Source organism: Ammodytes marinus (genome assembly GCF_949987685.1).
Source record: "Ammodytes marinus genome assembly, chromosome: 9".
Lineage (NCBI taxonomy): Eukaryota > Metazoa > Chordata > Actinopteri > Uranoscopiformes > Ammodytidae > Ammodytes > Ammodytes marinus.
In genome coordinates this window covers 16,763,229-16,779,257 of record NC_137213.1, presented here as the reverse complement: position 1 = coordinate 16,779,257, position 16,029 = coordinate 16,763,229, and the positions used below count along the sequence as shown (strand labels likewise).

Below are 16,029 nucleotides of genomic sequence, written 5' to 3'. Positions count from 1 at the left end.
ACTGACACTTGCATTTTGTTGGATACAAAGGATTTTTTAAAACCAAGTTTTTTTTTAAGGTGATTACTCCGAGGCCGTTAGAATCAGTATATGTACTCTCTTTTGAAGAGCACTTCATTTATTCACTTGTAAAAGCTACACAATGACTTTATTTAGGCAAGCTTAAGTCAAGACTGATGGTTTTGCATTGCCTTTGATGTGTAAGTGGTGATTGACAAAGTAGGCACAAAGCATCCCTGATATCCCCAATAGTATTAGCAATGGATGAGAAATTACTCTCCATCCTTGAGCGTTTAACATTTGCAGAAAGGACAAATGGCTACACAGAGAATAGTCCTGCAGCGTAGTTCTGAGGAGATAATGGGGAATTTAGCAATCAATAACAGTGAAAACCGTTGGAATGCCAAGAAATAATCTCTAGGGCGAATGTGCCACATATTCTCATCTACCGGCTGGTGTTTTAACCTCTTTAGCATAGCCCCTCGAGGAAATGGTGGATATGATTAGGAATTTGTTAGCGGGCTTCTATTTTTATGCTGATGACACACTTTCTTCTCCCGGGCTCTCAATGTTGCTGGCTCTTGACTTTCTCACTGTCTTTTCTAAAGTAGATCAGCTGTTTACCACCACATAGGAACATGACATGAAGTTCACTGACTAAAAGCAGCTGCAAGCAGAAGAGGTCTGATATCAGTCGGGGAGACAACTACTCTGTCATCTCAAATCCCATTCAAAGGCTTCTTTAAATCTCTTCCTGCTGCGGCTCCAAGGGTTTCTTTTTCATTTTTCTTCTAATTATAGTGGCTCGATTCACCAGTCGGACCTGCGGTTGTGCCACCTGCCTCAACTATTGACTGCGAGATACAAAACAGGATGTACAAAACCAGTAAAGGGTGCCATACAATTTTGTTGAAATCCGCCGTTTTTGTTCATCCCATCATGTTTGGAGCAGATTACAGTGTGTCCACGCATCCCGGCTCCCTAGGGTGCCTTCTCTGTGGTTCAGGTATTGTGATCGGGCAGGCGGGCTGGTGGCCCTGGGCTCTTTGGAGAAGAGAGGACAGTGGCTGCATTTGTTTCCCGCTGAAAAGGATTACAGGTCCTGACGGCCATGATTAATCACCCAGAGGCAGACATCTGAATACGGCCAGGGAAAAGGTTCAACTTTTTAATTCATCCCACACACAATCTATTCAAACCAGCTGTTGGCGCTCCTTTGCCTCATCTCCCTGCTCTTTCTTCTCAGTGACCATTGCCTTCCACTGTCTTTCTCTTCCCAATTTGTGGCGCACATAATTATCTGAGAATACACAGTCATTGTAATTGCGGGGGGTGCTTGGACGACGCTCTATTTCTATTGGAGATGGGTTCCTTTCTTCTTTGTCGGAGAATAGTTAATTGACTTTGTTAATGCTTTTGGGGATCAGTGATTTCTCAACAACAAATGACCTTTATGGAGCTCAGCGTCACATATTGTTTATTGTGTGTGTGCCTGAGCAAGTGTGTAAACCTGTGTGTGTGTGTTTGTGTGTGTGTGTGTGTGTGTGTGTGTGTGTGTGTGTGTGTGTTGATCCATTGTGACCTTTTCCTGTGTCAGGTGTGTTTGTGCAGAGGCAGAGAAATATTTCCCTCAAAGCGTCTTTTCCAAAACACTTCAAATTCATAAACATTTCCATGCCGCTACTCTAAGCTGACAGACAGCTGAATTCCTGTGTTTTGAATAAATTTCACATCTCACCATGTTCATAGCCACTCATATGAGCAGGCCTTCTCATTAAGACTCAGCAGGTTATACGATGGTTTTGCTGGAATCCCTGGAGCAAAATGAACAGGGACAGCTACACTGCTTAATGCAAGGTAGCCTAGCAACAGATAGTGGGATGGCGGTGGAAACATACCCTCATATTTATGTTTACATGAGAGAATGATTTGTCTGTCAGGCTGATGGATCCTAATGTTCTCCTCTCCCCGGGGCTTTTCTTGTGCCGCACGCAGGCCTGACACTTACCCTGAAGGACAGGCACCACCTTCCCCAACACGCATGAATACTTAATGCTGTTAGACTGCATTTATGCAAAGAATGGAAATGGCACTAGACGAGGAGAGGGGGGCCAAATGCATCAAAAGCATGACACAGTATGCATCACGAACACGGGCCGGGGAGCATAGCGAATGACGGCAGACATGAGGAAAGACACAGCAGCATGTTGTTTTATTTTCTGCAGTTTATTCCCCGAAACATAACGCGAGTAATAGGATTGTAGTTAAGCAGAAACCAGTAGTTTTTGTGCGCGAATGGCAACTGTTGACGACTGTGACAATACAAATGCAAGTCTCTTCCAGTAAGTTCAGTATATGATCTTTATGACTTGATGGAGTCTGTCTTTACTGTATGTCCAGCTCCTCCAGGGACAGGCTTCATCAACTCAATTAGCCTGGCTCAGCCTAAGTATCAGCACCATAGATTAGATTTCAATCTGCCTTGTTTACCAGAGAGCGGCCCGCAGAATAATTTCTATACAATTTGTGCTTTCAGAAAAAATGATGATGGTATCATGGCACGGAGTAGTAGATATACGCTTCTCCTGTGTTGTGGTATAGGGTAACTGGCTGGCAGAGATATAAAAAAGCCTTTTGTCAGGAGATAGGCATATCCCTGTTCATCTTGGGAACTTGTTTCCATAGTTACATCAATGTTGTTATAGTGAGAAGATCAGGTATTCCAGTGAGTGATCCTTTACATGAGCTTTGCTCCTCCGCTATTGATTTTCATCCCACGTTGAAAAAAACACCAGCCCACTGCATGGATATTGTGGAAGTAATGAAAGGGCGTATGTACTGGACAGGAAAATAAATGAAATAAAAAGGCATTGAGAGATTTTGAGTTGTCATGTCAAACTCTGCTGGGGGGAGGTGGGGGCTCAGGTGATGCTTTCAGAACCACAAACCACAAAGCATGACAGCAGCTCAGACTAAAAACTAATGGCTGCCTCTAACAGCCGATGATCGCCGTGTTGTTAGCCACATGCTTGTGTGTTCATATGAAATCTCCACAACAGCGCGCCACTCGCTGTAACGCTAATGGCTCTGAAAAGCAAGTTAATCACTGCTGCGCGGTTAGCCACATGCTTGCCTCTTGCAGCATGCGTGGTGTGTTACAGGGGTTAGCAAAACACTGGCGTAACACATCATCGCTCTTTATGAGGCTGGGGCCTGCAAGAGAGAGAGGGGGCCCACAGACGATGCTAAAAAGACGGTAATGACAGCCATTCACCGCAATCCAATTATGCAAAAGGGAGTCTAAACAATTCCATCATCCCCTAAATTAGATTGTCCTAACGAGATAAAGGCACCAATTAATCCTGAATTAATTTCTACAGCTCATTTTCCCCAGAAAACACTCTAATATGCAAATGCCAATGAGAGACTGAGAGGCATCCTTCTGCAGGCGCTCACACCACCTCTGCTTGTTTGCTTTTTTCTTTCAGTGAACTTATGAACTTGGACACATTTTGTGAGGATAAAATAAAGGAATTTAAACATGGAACAGCTCAGATGTAACACTGAAGAGGATCTGTGGAAGAGGTAAAGGTACATTTCACCGGATTTAATGTTTGAAGTTCAGTGTTTCGCATAGTTGTATTGACGCGAGGTAGTGCAGTTCAATAACCTCCTTACAGGGCCGCTACTAAGGTAACAGAAAGCAAATAAAAGCCAAAACAAAGTCGATACATCTTGTTTGTCCTCTGGGTTCAGTTGATTAAATGTAAGGAGCTCAAAAAGATTAAAATCTTTCTGGTATGATCGAATAATAGAGATTTTTGTGCATAGAAATAAAAATGTGTTGGTCAACTTTGATTTGCTTTTGTTCATATGCTGCAAAATTGACAAAACAATCAAAGATGGACATGTAAAATGTACCTTACCCTTCTATTCCTACACAGGAGCAAGACACCCAGGGTGAAAGAGTGGTTTTAGGTTGTATTTTCTGCGTCTCTTCATAGTCATTTTGTGGTAATCCTGTGTCTCTTTGTATTCGTTTGATTGGCTTTCCCTTGGCCCTGCACCCTGAAGGCAAGCTTAGTAATCAATCCATGGTGACAATACATCTCTCAGACAATTCAGTGGTGTTTTACGTTTGCTTTGCTAAATAGGTAGAAGAATTATCTCAACCTATAAAGTTTGTTTTAGTTTATCTGACAAATTTAACGACGTTTTCATCGGACAGCGATCGTTGCTAAAGTTAATCCCGTAGACGGTGGACAACTGAGCCAATGCTGCAATTCACTTAAGCCGCAGAAAGCCTAGCAGTTGCACACATGCCTGTAAATATCTGCTCACTTTGAAATGCAAAACAATTAAAAATATTGTTCATCATAATCATCATTATCATTTTCACACTCCTAATTGTCTCGCTGCCAGCTGTCTCGAGTTGTTATAATTGAGTGATCTGGCACATTTTCTCAATAGAGCCTGAGATGCAGCCTCCACCTCTGGAACAAAATGTATGTTTACAGAAATGGCTGTTCAAAGTTTACATATAACTTCAACTTTCATTGTTATAATTTATGATTATATGATTGAATGACTTTGGGGGTTTTAAGCATAAATCTAAAAGCTCCTTCCTACCGAAATGAATGAAAATCTACTTCATATTTTATCATGGAGGATGTCTTTATGAACCTGGTTTGGGCCTTGAAGCACATTATTTATCGATCGGCAGTGAGCTACTACCACCTGTGCACCCCCCCCTGTGATGACAGAAACAACCAGGCTGTCAGTTTCCAGGCAATATTCACAACCACTGGCCCACATCAGCTAATTACCAGCAGAAATCACGTATTGACAGATGGGCCCATGCATATTGATCGGCCAGGTCTGCCACGTTCTAAATAACCAAACGCTAATGAATCATTTCCCATTTGGAAAGAGAAAGAAAAAAGCATTAGTCTTCTGCTTGACATCATACCTGTACTGCATATGGCCCATGACGGGAGTGTACACAAATCAAAGTAAAAACTCTCCCTAGACTTGCTCGTGTATGCACCACAAACCTTTTCCTCTGCCTCTCTCTCTTCTTCCCTGTCTGTCTTGTCTGTGTCTCTCACCATCTTTCTTGCCCTGGCCAAACCTTTCCTCTCAGCGCCATGTGGCAGTTATTTTTCATCGCGGCGAGCTGGCCGAGGCAGTAAATACCCCGCTCCTTTCGACTACGGACCCACAGTGACCCTGCAACCTCCATGTCTCTGATGCCTGTCCCAAGGTCTCTCATTCCAAGGCCCCGGTGATGCAGCGCTCTGGTTGCAGCGCAGACCCTGTAATTCACCGGCCTGCTAGATCGCCTGCCAGGAGCTATTGATTTTTGTTTCCCCAATCTCCAGAAGAGAGGGAAAGAAAAGATTAAAAACACTTTGTCAGTTTGGTAGGGAATAAGAATTCTGCGCAGGGGGATACCTAGGAGGGCACGGGGTCAGGGCTGAGGTACTGTACGTCTTTATGGCTTTAACTATTTCTGCACCGCGGACATCTCTGTCTGTGGCTCTTGGCCTCTTGTTGATTGAAAATTCAAGAGGGGAACGGAAGCGGGGACTTTACAGATTTTGCTGCTCAGGCTTGACCTCTTCTGCTACTCTAGGTAGCAGTATCAATTGAGTGACTGTGTTTATATGTGCACACGCACACACACACACACTCAAAAAAACAAAACAAAAACTATTTGAAGGCACAAAGTCGAACAAAATGTTTGCATGTGTTGTATTAGTATTGATAACTTAAAAAAAACATAAAAAATTGGTCCAATTCAATGTGTGGGTGTTTAAGACAAGCACACACAATCTGTGTAAGCTCACTGCACATACATGAAGTGCCTGATATGAATGAGTGACTCATATGAGGGAGTCACTCATTATGGCCTTGACACATGTTTCTTAACCACCAAAATCATGTTACACCCTCAAGTTAAAAATAATAGGATGCATAATAGATCATACATACTAGAATTTGTATTCACTATAAGCAAATATGCCACGCCTTCTGTTCCCTTTGAACACGATACGAACCGAGACGATTCTTGAGCAATTAGCAACTTCAGTTATTTAGTTACGTCTTCTTGTCATCTTGTTGAAAACACTGTAGAGTTAACCAACAATATAGCTAGCATAGAGACGTGTACTATAGAAACTGATATCTTTGTAACATCTTAGCAAACTCAATCCACTGTTGAAGTAAAAAAGAAAATACAGCTGAAAGCTTCAGAAACAGGACCTTGAGTCAAGAATACTTTGTCACAGTGGAGTGGAGTAGTATAAAGTATTAGCAGATGGAAAGGCTGAAGGAAAACTACCTCTGTTATGAAATAGAGTAATTAAGAAAACTGCTTATTTTTGTGTCCCTGAAACCAAAAGGATGCCTTTTCACTTGTTTATTAGTTGCAATCATTTTGTTGTTTTATGGATCAATATACCTTGCAGAAAACTTGGTAGGCTATACTGCCACATAATCAGGTTTCTCCCGCAGGAGAGTAGCTGTGTTGACTGGTATATTCTCACCCTGAAAGATGAAACAAATAGTTGAAATGACATGAAAACCGTAAAGTGGCAGATTATTGCTCTAGTCTACACGTTACCGCACTGACCGTGTGTGAGTTGAGTTTTTAAACGTTTTTGACTTTTGTTCCTTCTCAGCAGAGGAGCGCTATGATAAATTGATAAAACCATGTGCTCCGACTTCCCCAGTTTTTCATTGAAATCATTTGGGAAAACCTACACACACGCACACACGAACAAACGCACACACACACACTGCCGTGCAGTCAAATACAGTCATGCTAATGTGATGCCAATGCATTACCTCATCAGATTGTGTCACGCATGGACGGCTCTTATCATTTCACCCTAACTTTCAACTAAATGTGGCAAATGTTTTCCCCTTGACATTAGGGGTTTGGTAATGGTGCCTTTCAGGGCCACTCTATTTTCTGAAATGAAATATTAATTCATTGGCGAGAACAGTCTTAGAGGAAGTCTGTCTGAAATATGAATTCATGGTTCCAGCAGACATTTCTTCAATATTTGATGGGTCATCAGAGCTCTGTGTCTAATACAGTGCAGTCTTTCAAATATTCATTTTCCCTCTGCTTTTTATTTGGTTCTTCCTACAGTTGCTTGGAAAAGAATCACACACAAAAAAACACCTCCTTGGATATTTTTGGCACATATATGGGTTGAAATTTTCAAACAAAATTTCCCTTTTTGCTGTGGTGACAGTGTTTTCCTTTCTCAACAGGTTAACATCTCTTAAAGTCCATTCCATTGTGTGAATCCATCAGCCACCGCACACTTAATCAGCTTGATTGCATGCCAACCAGAAGATAAAAGGCTCTGAGGTGGGTACAGTAATCCAAAAAGAGCGGGTGGTCTGCTTGGAGGCATATCGTTTTATTCCCTCATGCATATTCACTTCTTAAGCCCCTGAGTATGCAGATTAGTCTTGTCTGAACAGTGGACTCTCCAATCACATCCTACTTCTGCCTCTCTCTCCAACTGCACCCTGCTGTGTGCGAGCGCCGGCACAATGACTGGAATGTGCATGTATATGTGTGATTGTAAGTGTATTTTCTTTTCTTTTCTGCTTGTTTGCAAGTTTGGGGGCAAGCAGGTTTGAGTGTGCATGCATGAATAAATGTTGGTGTGTGTGTGTGTGTGTATGCATGTGTTTGCGTGTTTAGGTATGTGTGTAGTAGGTGTGTGTTTGCCAGACACATGGCTTTGTCTCGTCCTGGCACTGTGCTCGCCTCACCAGATGTTCTCCTTTTTTATCATCCTCCACTTGCACTGGGTTCTTTGAGGTTTAGGGAATCTGTGCCGCTCACATTCAACTTGCTCTGTTGTTTTTCTACAGTTCTGTGGGAAGAAGACAAGCTCATCAAAGCCTTGTAACACTTCTTGTGTTTCCTTTCCAATTTAAAATTGTACTTAACATGTTTTGGTTAGTGTGTGTGTTGTAAACAAACCGCACAATTATTCCCTGTTGAAAAATGAGAGCTTGGATTTAAGGTATATTTGAATATGATATTTAACATTAGTCCAATATGGTTAATACACTAGTGATATTACTCCAGTGATATTGGCATACTGTTGGTTTTCCGTCATATGCTAACTTTTGTTGTTGTTGCAAGACATGTTTTCCGTGAAATGTGTAACGTACCTTCAAGAATTATTATCCCTATTAAGAATGATCTTTTCACATGCCTCCATTGGAGTTCATGTTGCTTGTGAGGTGAAATGTGGTGATGACTCCAGGGAACCACAACTGAAATGGTACAAACTCTCTCCAGTAGGATTAGTTTAGTAGGGGTAGTATTATTCCTACAGGATTCCTTGTGGTGTCCCTACCCTTCCTTCACAAGAGGTCAGAGTGCAGAGGATGCACACAGAACCACTTCCCTAACAGTTGAGGGGAAGCAGCATAATGCTCAAGGACACTTTAGCAGGATGAATAAATGACGAGAGGGGTAGCTTTTTAAAAGTAATTGCTCCTAACTACGTGTTAACATTCACGCCGTTGTGCTTGATTAGAAAGCTCTCGAATGAAAAGTCAGGATTGAAAATCTCTGCACCACGCCGCAGCCACTCCAATGTGGAATTAAATCAAGCTGTCACCTGGTCAGTGCCACCACCCACCACGCACACACACTCCCATCAACGGACACACTCCCATCAACAAACACAGAGAGCTGTCAAATAGAGCAACACTTGTAATTATGGGCGGGGATGAAATTCGGATTTATTCATTCCAAAATGAAGCCTGCGGAATCGACGGAGGGACAGCTCTCCTCCATCTGTCATCGTTGAAGCCACACTCGTCTGACACGGGGATTCATTCGTCTTGTCGTCTTTGACAGTCGGATTTTCCCGGCGCACTCCCACCAGGAGTCGCACAGGATTTTTGGAGGCAGACTAAGAAAAGAAAACACTCTGTGACAAGGAGCAGGCTCTTTATGAATGCAAATGAGTCTGGGAAAATTCACAGAGCAGCTAGTGGGCTCCGAGGCTCCGGCATCCGTCACGTCCCCCCTCCCCAACAGGCACCAACCCACGCTTTGCCAAGAGGTCTAACGGCTTACAGGGGCCCTACAGCAAGAACATACACACTCGTGGAAAAGGGCAAGGAAATCCTGTGGCTGACACACTGCGAGTGCCACCGGTGACTATTATTTCACGGAAAATGATAAGCTGTTTTAACATGCCATCCACAGAATGGCTGGTGGGTTTTGGGTTTTATTATAAACCCTCTCTAGCTGTGTGTGTGTGTGTGTGTGTGTGTGTGTGTGTGTGTGTGTGTGTGTGTGTGTGTGTGTGTGTGTGTGTGTGTGTGTGTGTGTGTGTGTGTGTGTTTAGTGTATTACACGCGCGTGTGTGAGAATGCGTCACTTGTATCACTTGACATTTGGCTTCCCTTTTATCCTGTACCAAGGATGGTAAGTCAAATGCTATGTGACAGGTCAACCCCTTCATATAAGTCATCCTTCACCCTGACCCAGCCTCAGCTCCACAAAGACGTATCCAGCTCCTGCGCAGTAAAAAAGAAAGATCATTAGCTACAAGATACAGGCGAATCCTGTCAGGAATCTGTTTACTCCAACTAACAAGGAAATGCTGCATAAAATCTGCATCTTTAACACACTACGCTCAAGTCCTAAAATGGAATATATCCTCAAATGACTGCACAAAAACAGGGGCAAGATTAATTTACCTGAAAATAAGCTTATTGAAAAAGAGTCTGAAAAGATTAAACTGTTGTGTAAAGCCTTCTGCTGCTGTTCAGGGCGTTTGATAAAGTTTGAGAAAAATCAACTTCAGCTTGGAAAGAAGTTTTATTTTCTTTGTGCAAAATATCTTTGATATAAACTATCTCCAAACTGACTCAAGTGCTCCTGTAAGCCAGGTCGGTGTGACATTGAGCAAAAATTACGACTCAATGAAGAATACTTGGCTGCGAGGCAATGTTGGCATTGTGGACACACTCAGTATTGCAGGATCTTGTGGTGTTCACACTAACCCAAAGAAAACAACAAAAGAATCATTTTTCCCATTCACAATCATTACAAAACTATAAGCTACAAAGTGTCAAGAAAGCTGTACCAATTATTGTATGCCATTCAACTGCCCCGGCTCAACCAGGGAAGGACTAGAAATATGGAAGTCTGAAAATGCCTGAAAGACCTCTTGGCTGGAACAAATTTCATTGGAATGAGTGGAGCGCCGTCAAAGAATGCAACATCTAGTTGAAATAATACGTCCATGGCCAGTATCCACAATGCCAGGACCCTGAAACTAAAGCAACTAAATGGAACTCAGCCATCATTGATTTTATTATGTATACACTTTTGGTTTTACCTTTGTAACATGTCTCTTCAGTGCAAAAAGTTTTATGGCACGATCCAGAGTAGTAATAAAATGACAAAGCATATAGGACTAAGGAGATATCTCGACCTCTGCTGCATCACCTCACAATAAATATGTCTCTCGCAACTCCCCCAACTTTATGCAATTTTATCTCCAGAGTATAACCCTTTTAACGAGATGATTTAAATATAATTTAACATCACAGTAATGACTGTGCAGCTGTGCAGGTTCTGCTTACTACCTACCGGGTTTGTTTCAAGATGCCACGTTTGCTTTAAAGGTGGAATCTGTGGCGCAAAGATACTGGAACTTGTTGGTATTTCATTTATCAGGAGTTCAAAAAGGAGGATGGCCAACAGAGGCAGAGCGAAAGGGCTTCGGAAATGCTGACTCGGCTCCTGTCGCTTAATCTATTTGAGGAGCGATTAAAGTTTAATTCGTGCCCATCTCCTAACGCCAGCCGATGTGTGTGCTTCCCCGGCAATGGGTCGGTGAGTCGTTTCAAGCTGAGCCCAGGTCTTTTCTCTCTGTCTGGGCCTCACTTTATTCATGCCTGAGGGACACCAGGAGCTGCAAACAACTGAATTTTTCATCAAGGTTACTTCCTGGAGAGATGTGCCATGCAGTTCTCTGCTTTCTCCCTCAGTGTGCTCCTAGCTCATACATAACTTACCCTGCTCTGACCTGCAGCTCTCTCTCTCTGGGAGGAGTATAGTTTGCCCCTGGTCCAGATAGGAGAGCTATAGTGCTGTGTGAGTCAGTGCGCGTTTGTTATGAAGCTTGAAAATATTGAGGTTTGACTTACATTGTTTGATTCTAATATATCTGGTAACACCTGAATTGAGCATTTGATAGTAGTTTGAAATGACTGGTTTATAACGTATACATGAGTTTGTAGGTGAATGTGTATTGTTAATAAATGCTTTATACAGTTGCATTACACAGTCTTATTTATATTTTACTAATACAGTAATAAAACATACACATAAATATAACTTGAGAATGTCCCTACATTTGTTTTATAAATATATTACTGTGTTTGTTTGTTTACGTGGTTTATGTGGGGGAAGAAATTCAGTCGCAAATGTATTATAATCTATGGTACATTCTCGGTCTCGTTCCATATTTATCAGTGCAGGCTTGCTGAGCGAGGGCGAACACAGCACAACTCAACAAACTCAACTAGTTCACATTTCTTTGGGGAATACCGACATGCCTGGCATTAACATTTTTCGGTCTCTGAAAAACAACTCCGGAGAAAAACATCTCCTATTTATAAGAATATTTTAACATCAAGATTCATTTGCAATTATAATCAAATCCCTCTCATTTTATTTATTTATTTACTGCTGGGTTTTTTTAATGCTGCAACAACACATTTGGTTTTAATGGAGGGAAAATATGCGATGTCAGATGATTTTTTTTCCCCCCTTCTCTTTCATTAAGGCTGCAAATGCTGCTCGTTGTGGAATACGGTAATCAGAGCCACAAACAAGGTCTTATTTATTCTAGTCAGAGTTTACTTTCCCAAAAGAATCCACATGCAATAAGGTCATTTCTGTCTATTGGCTTACTGTGGAATACATTTGAATTAAGAGCCAAAAGAATGAGCTCTTCAGATCATATTTCACACTAATCAATGCAGCCTTTGATTTTCAAATCAGACCAAAGAAGAATGATGCGTGGAGGGAGTTATGCATTGGGATTTGAAAACCAAGCTGGCATTAGAATGTGGTTTACTTTTCAATGTTTTGTAGACAAATAATTGGTTGAAAAATGTCTGATGAATATGTTTTCACACTTTAAAGTATGCATGTTTACAACTGAAGCACAGTCCCTGTAAGGTCTAGCACACAGAGATAATCCTCTTTCGTTATGACCCTGTTAAATAGAGAATCAAATAAAGCAGAATGGCTTTTGGACTGCGGACTTCCATTTCAGGACTATGCTGTGCAGTCTTGCAGCTCCTGAGTGTCAGCCATTATCACCACCACTACCCTCAACCTCACCCTGCCCCTTGTGACAATTACTGCCCTACCTCCCTATTCAGCACGTAATGAGAAAACTGACTGATCGATTTCTGTCCGGCCAGTAAAAGAAGGGAAGGAGCCATTTGGATAAAGCACAGGCCAGACTCTGAAGCAGAGAACTGCAGCATGTATGCATTAAGATTCATGTTGTTTTTTTAGGTGTTTACAGGAGATAATTGGCATGCATTAACAAGTATTACATGTTTGATGTGAAAAGTGGTAAGGTTTTGAAAAAAGATCCAGTTTAGGGCTGCGACTAACAATTATTTGCATTATTAATCAGTGTGCAGGTCTATTTTCTTGATTGATGGATTGATTGTTTAGTCGATAAAAGGTCAGGAAATAGGTAGAAAAATGCCTTTGACAATTTCTAAACCATTTTTGACATTTTCAAGTTGTTTTTGTTTTGATACACAATGGTTGGAAGGAAACCAAATCGGGCTCTTTAATGCCATATTAGTTTTGATCAGCTGGATCCACATAATCTTTTTTGCATTTTAGTTTAAAAATATTAATCAACAATCAAAAGAGATACCTACCAACTTAGTGTTGTGCTCCTATCACATTGTCAACCTCACGATGGACAGTTTTTCTTTGAAAAAGATAGAAGAGAACCAGAGATTCCTTCCTTAAAACCTGGCGCCTACATTACCCACAATGCAACCATGCATAAGCGCTAACGCTCGCAGGTGTGCTCTGTGCTTTTTACATTTCAAACTTGTAGTTTTCAGCCCCAACCTACGCTGACCCTTTTTTGTCTGGATTACATGCAGCTCCCTCTGGAGCCACCAAACGCTATAGGCCTATATAAAACATTTTAAAAATAAAAATATGTTATTGTTTAACTTCTCCCAGAATCCTATTAAGAGACTTTGTTTTGTAAAAATGTGAAATTCCTCTTTAATCAATTATCAAAATATCGCAAATTAGTCAATTTATTGATGGACTAATGAATGTCGCTTGAAGAGCAATTCCAAAGACCAGATGTTTGCTTGAACAGTATAGGCATGTTTAAATCATAGACTGTGTATACAAATACAAGGCAGGTTGGACTTTGCACTATACATTTGCTCTATAATGTTGTGGTTCGCTGTTCCAACAGACATGCGGCTTGTTAAAGTGCTCTCCACAAACTGCTGCACGTTCTAATAAATTCATCTTGATTTATTAGTACTGTGACTGATTACATGGATGTAAATATTCAGTGGTGAAATATATAGTCTGGGTGACAGAGTGTCTTTTCCAAGCACCGCCATGCTGTCCTGTTGGGTCAGAGCTTCACTGCCACTCACAATTATTTATTAGGCTACATATTCACTCTCTATCCATCACTGTATGGCCACCCGGTCCGGTCACATCTCTTTATGTTTATTACTAGTGTCCCACCTTCCTCGCGAAAGGATGATTGACGTTTTCGGAGAGGACCGAGGTGGGACTTGCGCGCTCCTGCCTCTACCAATCGCGTGGCTCGAGGGGCGGAGGCATTAACATCCATACTCTGATTATGAGTCAGTTACCAGACATAAGCGAAACAATAACAGTTGGTGGTGACTTTGTGTCCTAAAGCTTCGCAAGGCAAGTTAGGTCTTTTGGAGGTTTTTTAGCGCGTCAAGCTCTCGGGTGTATCGGAAAAGGGGGTTATAATAAGAGGAGCTCCGACGCGCTCCACTTTTAATCTGATTAGGAGCCTTTTAATGTTCAACCCTGTTTTTTTTTCTTCCTTGCCTTCCCTACAGTAGCGGCGCAGGAGTGGCCAAAGCCAAAAGCAGCGATTCAGATCAGATTTCACCTAAACCAGCTGGGAAAGAGACCGAGAAAGAGAGAGCAAGGGAGGGAGAGCGAGAGAGCAAGCAAGAGAGGGAGAGAGAGATAGAAAGCGAGAGAGAGGGTTTGTCAGTCTCCCTCCTCCCAAATCCAGAAAATCTTACCAAGGAAAAAGGAGGAGTGTCGGGGGTGAGAGTGAGAGAGAGAGACGCAGAGGAATCCAGAGGAATTTCCGAGGATATTTTTTCCCCTTCTCCAGCCCCCCCTCTTCTTCTTCTTCTTTTCCTTGGTATTACAATTTAAAAGTTGGAGGCGAGGCAGCAGGGACCGTGGTCAAGGATGGACGAGCAGCCTCGGCTGATGCACTCCCACGGGGTAGGCATGGCCGGACACCCCGGCCTGGCCCAGCATATGCAGGATGGCACGGCGGGGACGGACGGAGACGGAAGAAAGCAGGACATCGGAGACATATTACAGCAAATCATGACCATCACAGACCAAAGCTTAGACGAAGCACAGGCGAGGTGAGGATACACACACACAGAGAGACACATGAAGAAAAAACAACAAAAAAACACTTGTATTATTAATCGAAGAGCGGAAATATTGGGCTATGTTATTGGGGATGGAGGAGGGAGATAATAACGCTGCTTTGTATCAAGACTGCCTCTAAATGAAAGCAATTACGCCCACTGAAGTGCGGTGACTGCACACAAGCGAATTAAAAAGCCCTTAAAAACTTGTCACGATTCATATTTGATTATGTGAAACAACTTTTGGGTGTTTTTTTTTATTAATTTTTTTATTATTATTTTTTATATCAATGCAGTGCATTAGTCTATTGTTTGATTATTATGAGTGAGGATAATCCTTTTGGGAGTTTTATTAATTTTTTTCTTAAACTGTTGCCCCTTTAGTTTCCCAGACACTTCTTTCTTGTTACAAAGTAGTTTACATTGTAACCCTGTACTATAGGAGCATGTTGCGGCTCCTCTCCTATATATCTGACCATATAGATTGCACTGTCAATAGTAATAATAATCCCAAAAATGTGCACACAAAATACATCTGAGGCATCTTCGAGTGTAACCCGAATGGATTGTGTTGCATATACAGTATTATGTTGCAAGTAAGAAAAATCAGGATATTTCAATGAAAAGAACATGGCTTCAGGCATAAATGATTAACATGTTTTATAAATGAGCCTTCTTCTTAGAGTAAAAACAGCAGGGAAATATGGGGAGGAGGGGGGGAACACAATGGTATTTTGTGACTGAGAATGCCACCACTCTTTTTTTGTTGTGTTGTGGCTTTGTTACTTTCGCCACTTGTTTGAATATTGATGTGGAAAGTGGTGTCATGCTCTCTCTTTAGGAAACATGCACTGAATTGCCACAGAATGAAACCCGCTCTCTTCAACGTCTTGTGTGAAATAAAGGAGAAAACAGGTGAGTTCTGTTTCTTTTGTTTGCTTTTTTTTTTTTTTTTTTTTTGCTTGTGCTCACTACTGATGCTGTTGAGAATATTGTCCATTTGATGGGTCCTCGAAGTGTATTACAGGGTCCCTTCCTCTTTCTCTATTTCATCTAAATCGTTATGTTATTGTTGAACATTGAAAAAAAACAATATATAGATTTAATTGCACAGATTATGCGTCAATGTTCTCTTAAACCACTGTAAATGTATTACGCATACACAATACATTTCTTTGGTATGATTCATGACACGTTCTAGCTGACAAGCATCACACACCATGCATGTGAACATCACTATAGCCCCCAGATGAGGTGCTGTCACTGGGCTGGAGTGTTTTCATGCCGACATTTGGC

The 16,029-nt window shown here is 41.7% G+C and overlaps 1 protein-coding gene across 3 annotated transcripts in view; it reads left to right on the top strand.

Moving 5' to 3' along the window:
• The first annotated feature begins 13,969 nt into the window (after positions 1 to 13,969).
• pbx1a (pre-B-cell leukemia homeobox 1a) overlaps positions 13,970 to 16,029 on the top strand; it is a 44,496-nt gene continuing 42,436 nt past the window's right edge. For all 3 annotated transcript variants that reach the window (XM_080034488.1, XM_080034489.1, XM_080034487.1), the window contains exons 1-2: positions 13,970 to 14,724; positions 15,575 to 15,648. In XM_080034488.1, coding sequence (XP_079890614.1) covers positions 14,540 to 14,724; positions 15,575 to 15,648 — 259 coding nt within the window. In that variant the 5' untranslated portion in view covers positions 13,970 to 14,539. The remainder of the gene's footprint in view (positions 14,725 to 15,574; positions 15,649 to 16,029) is intronic.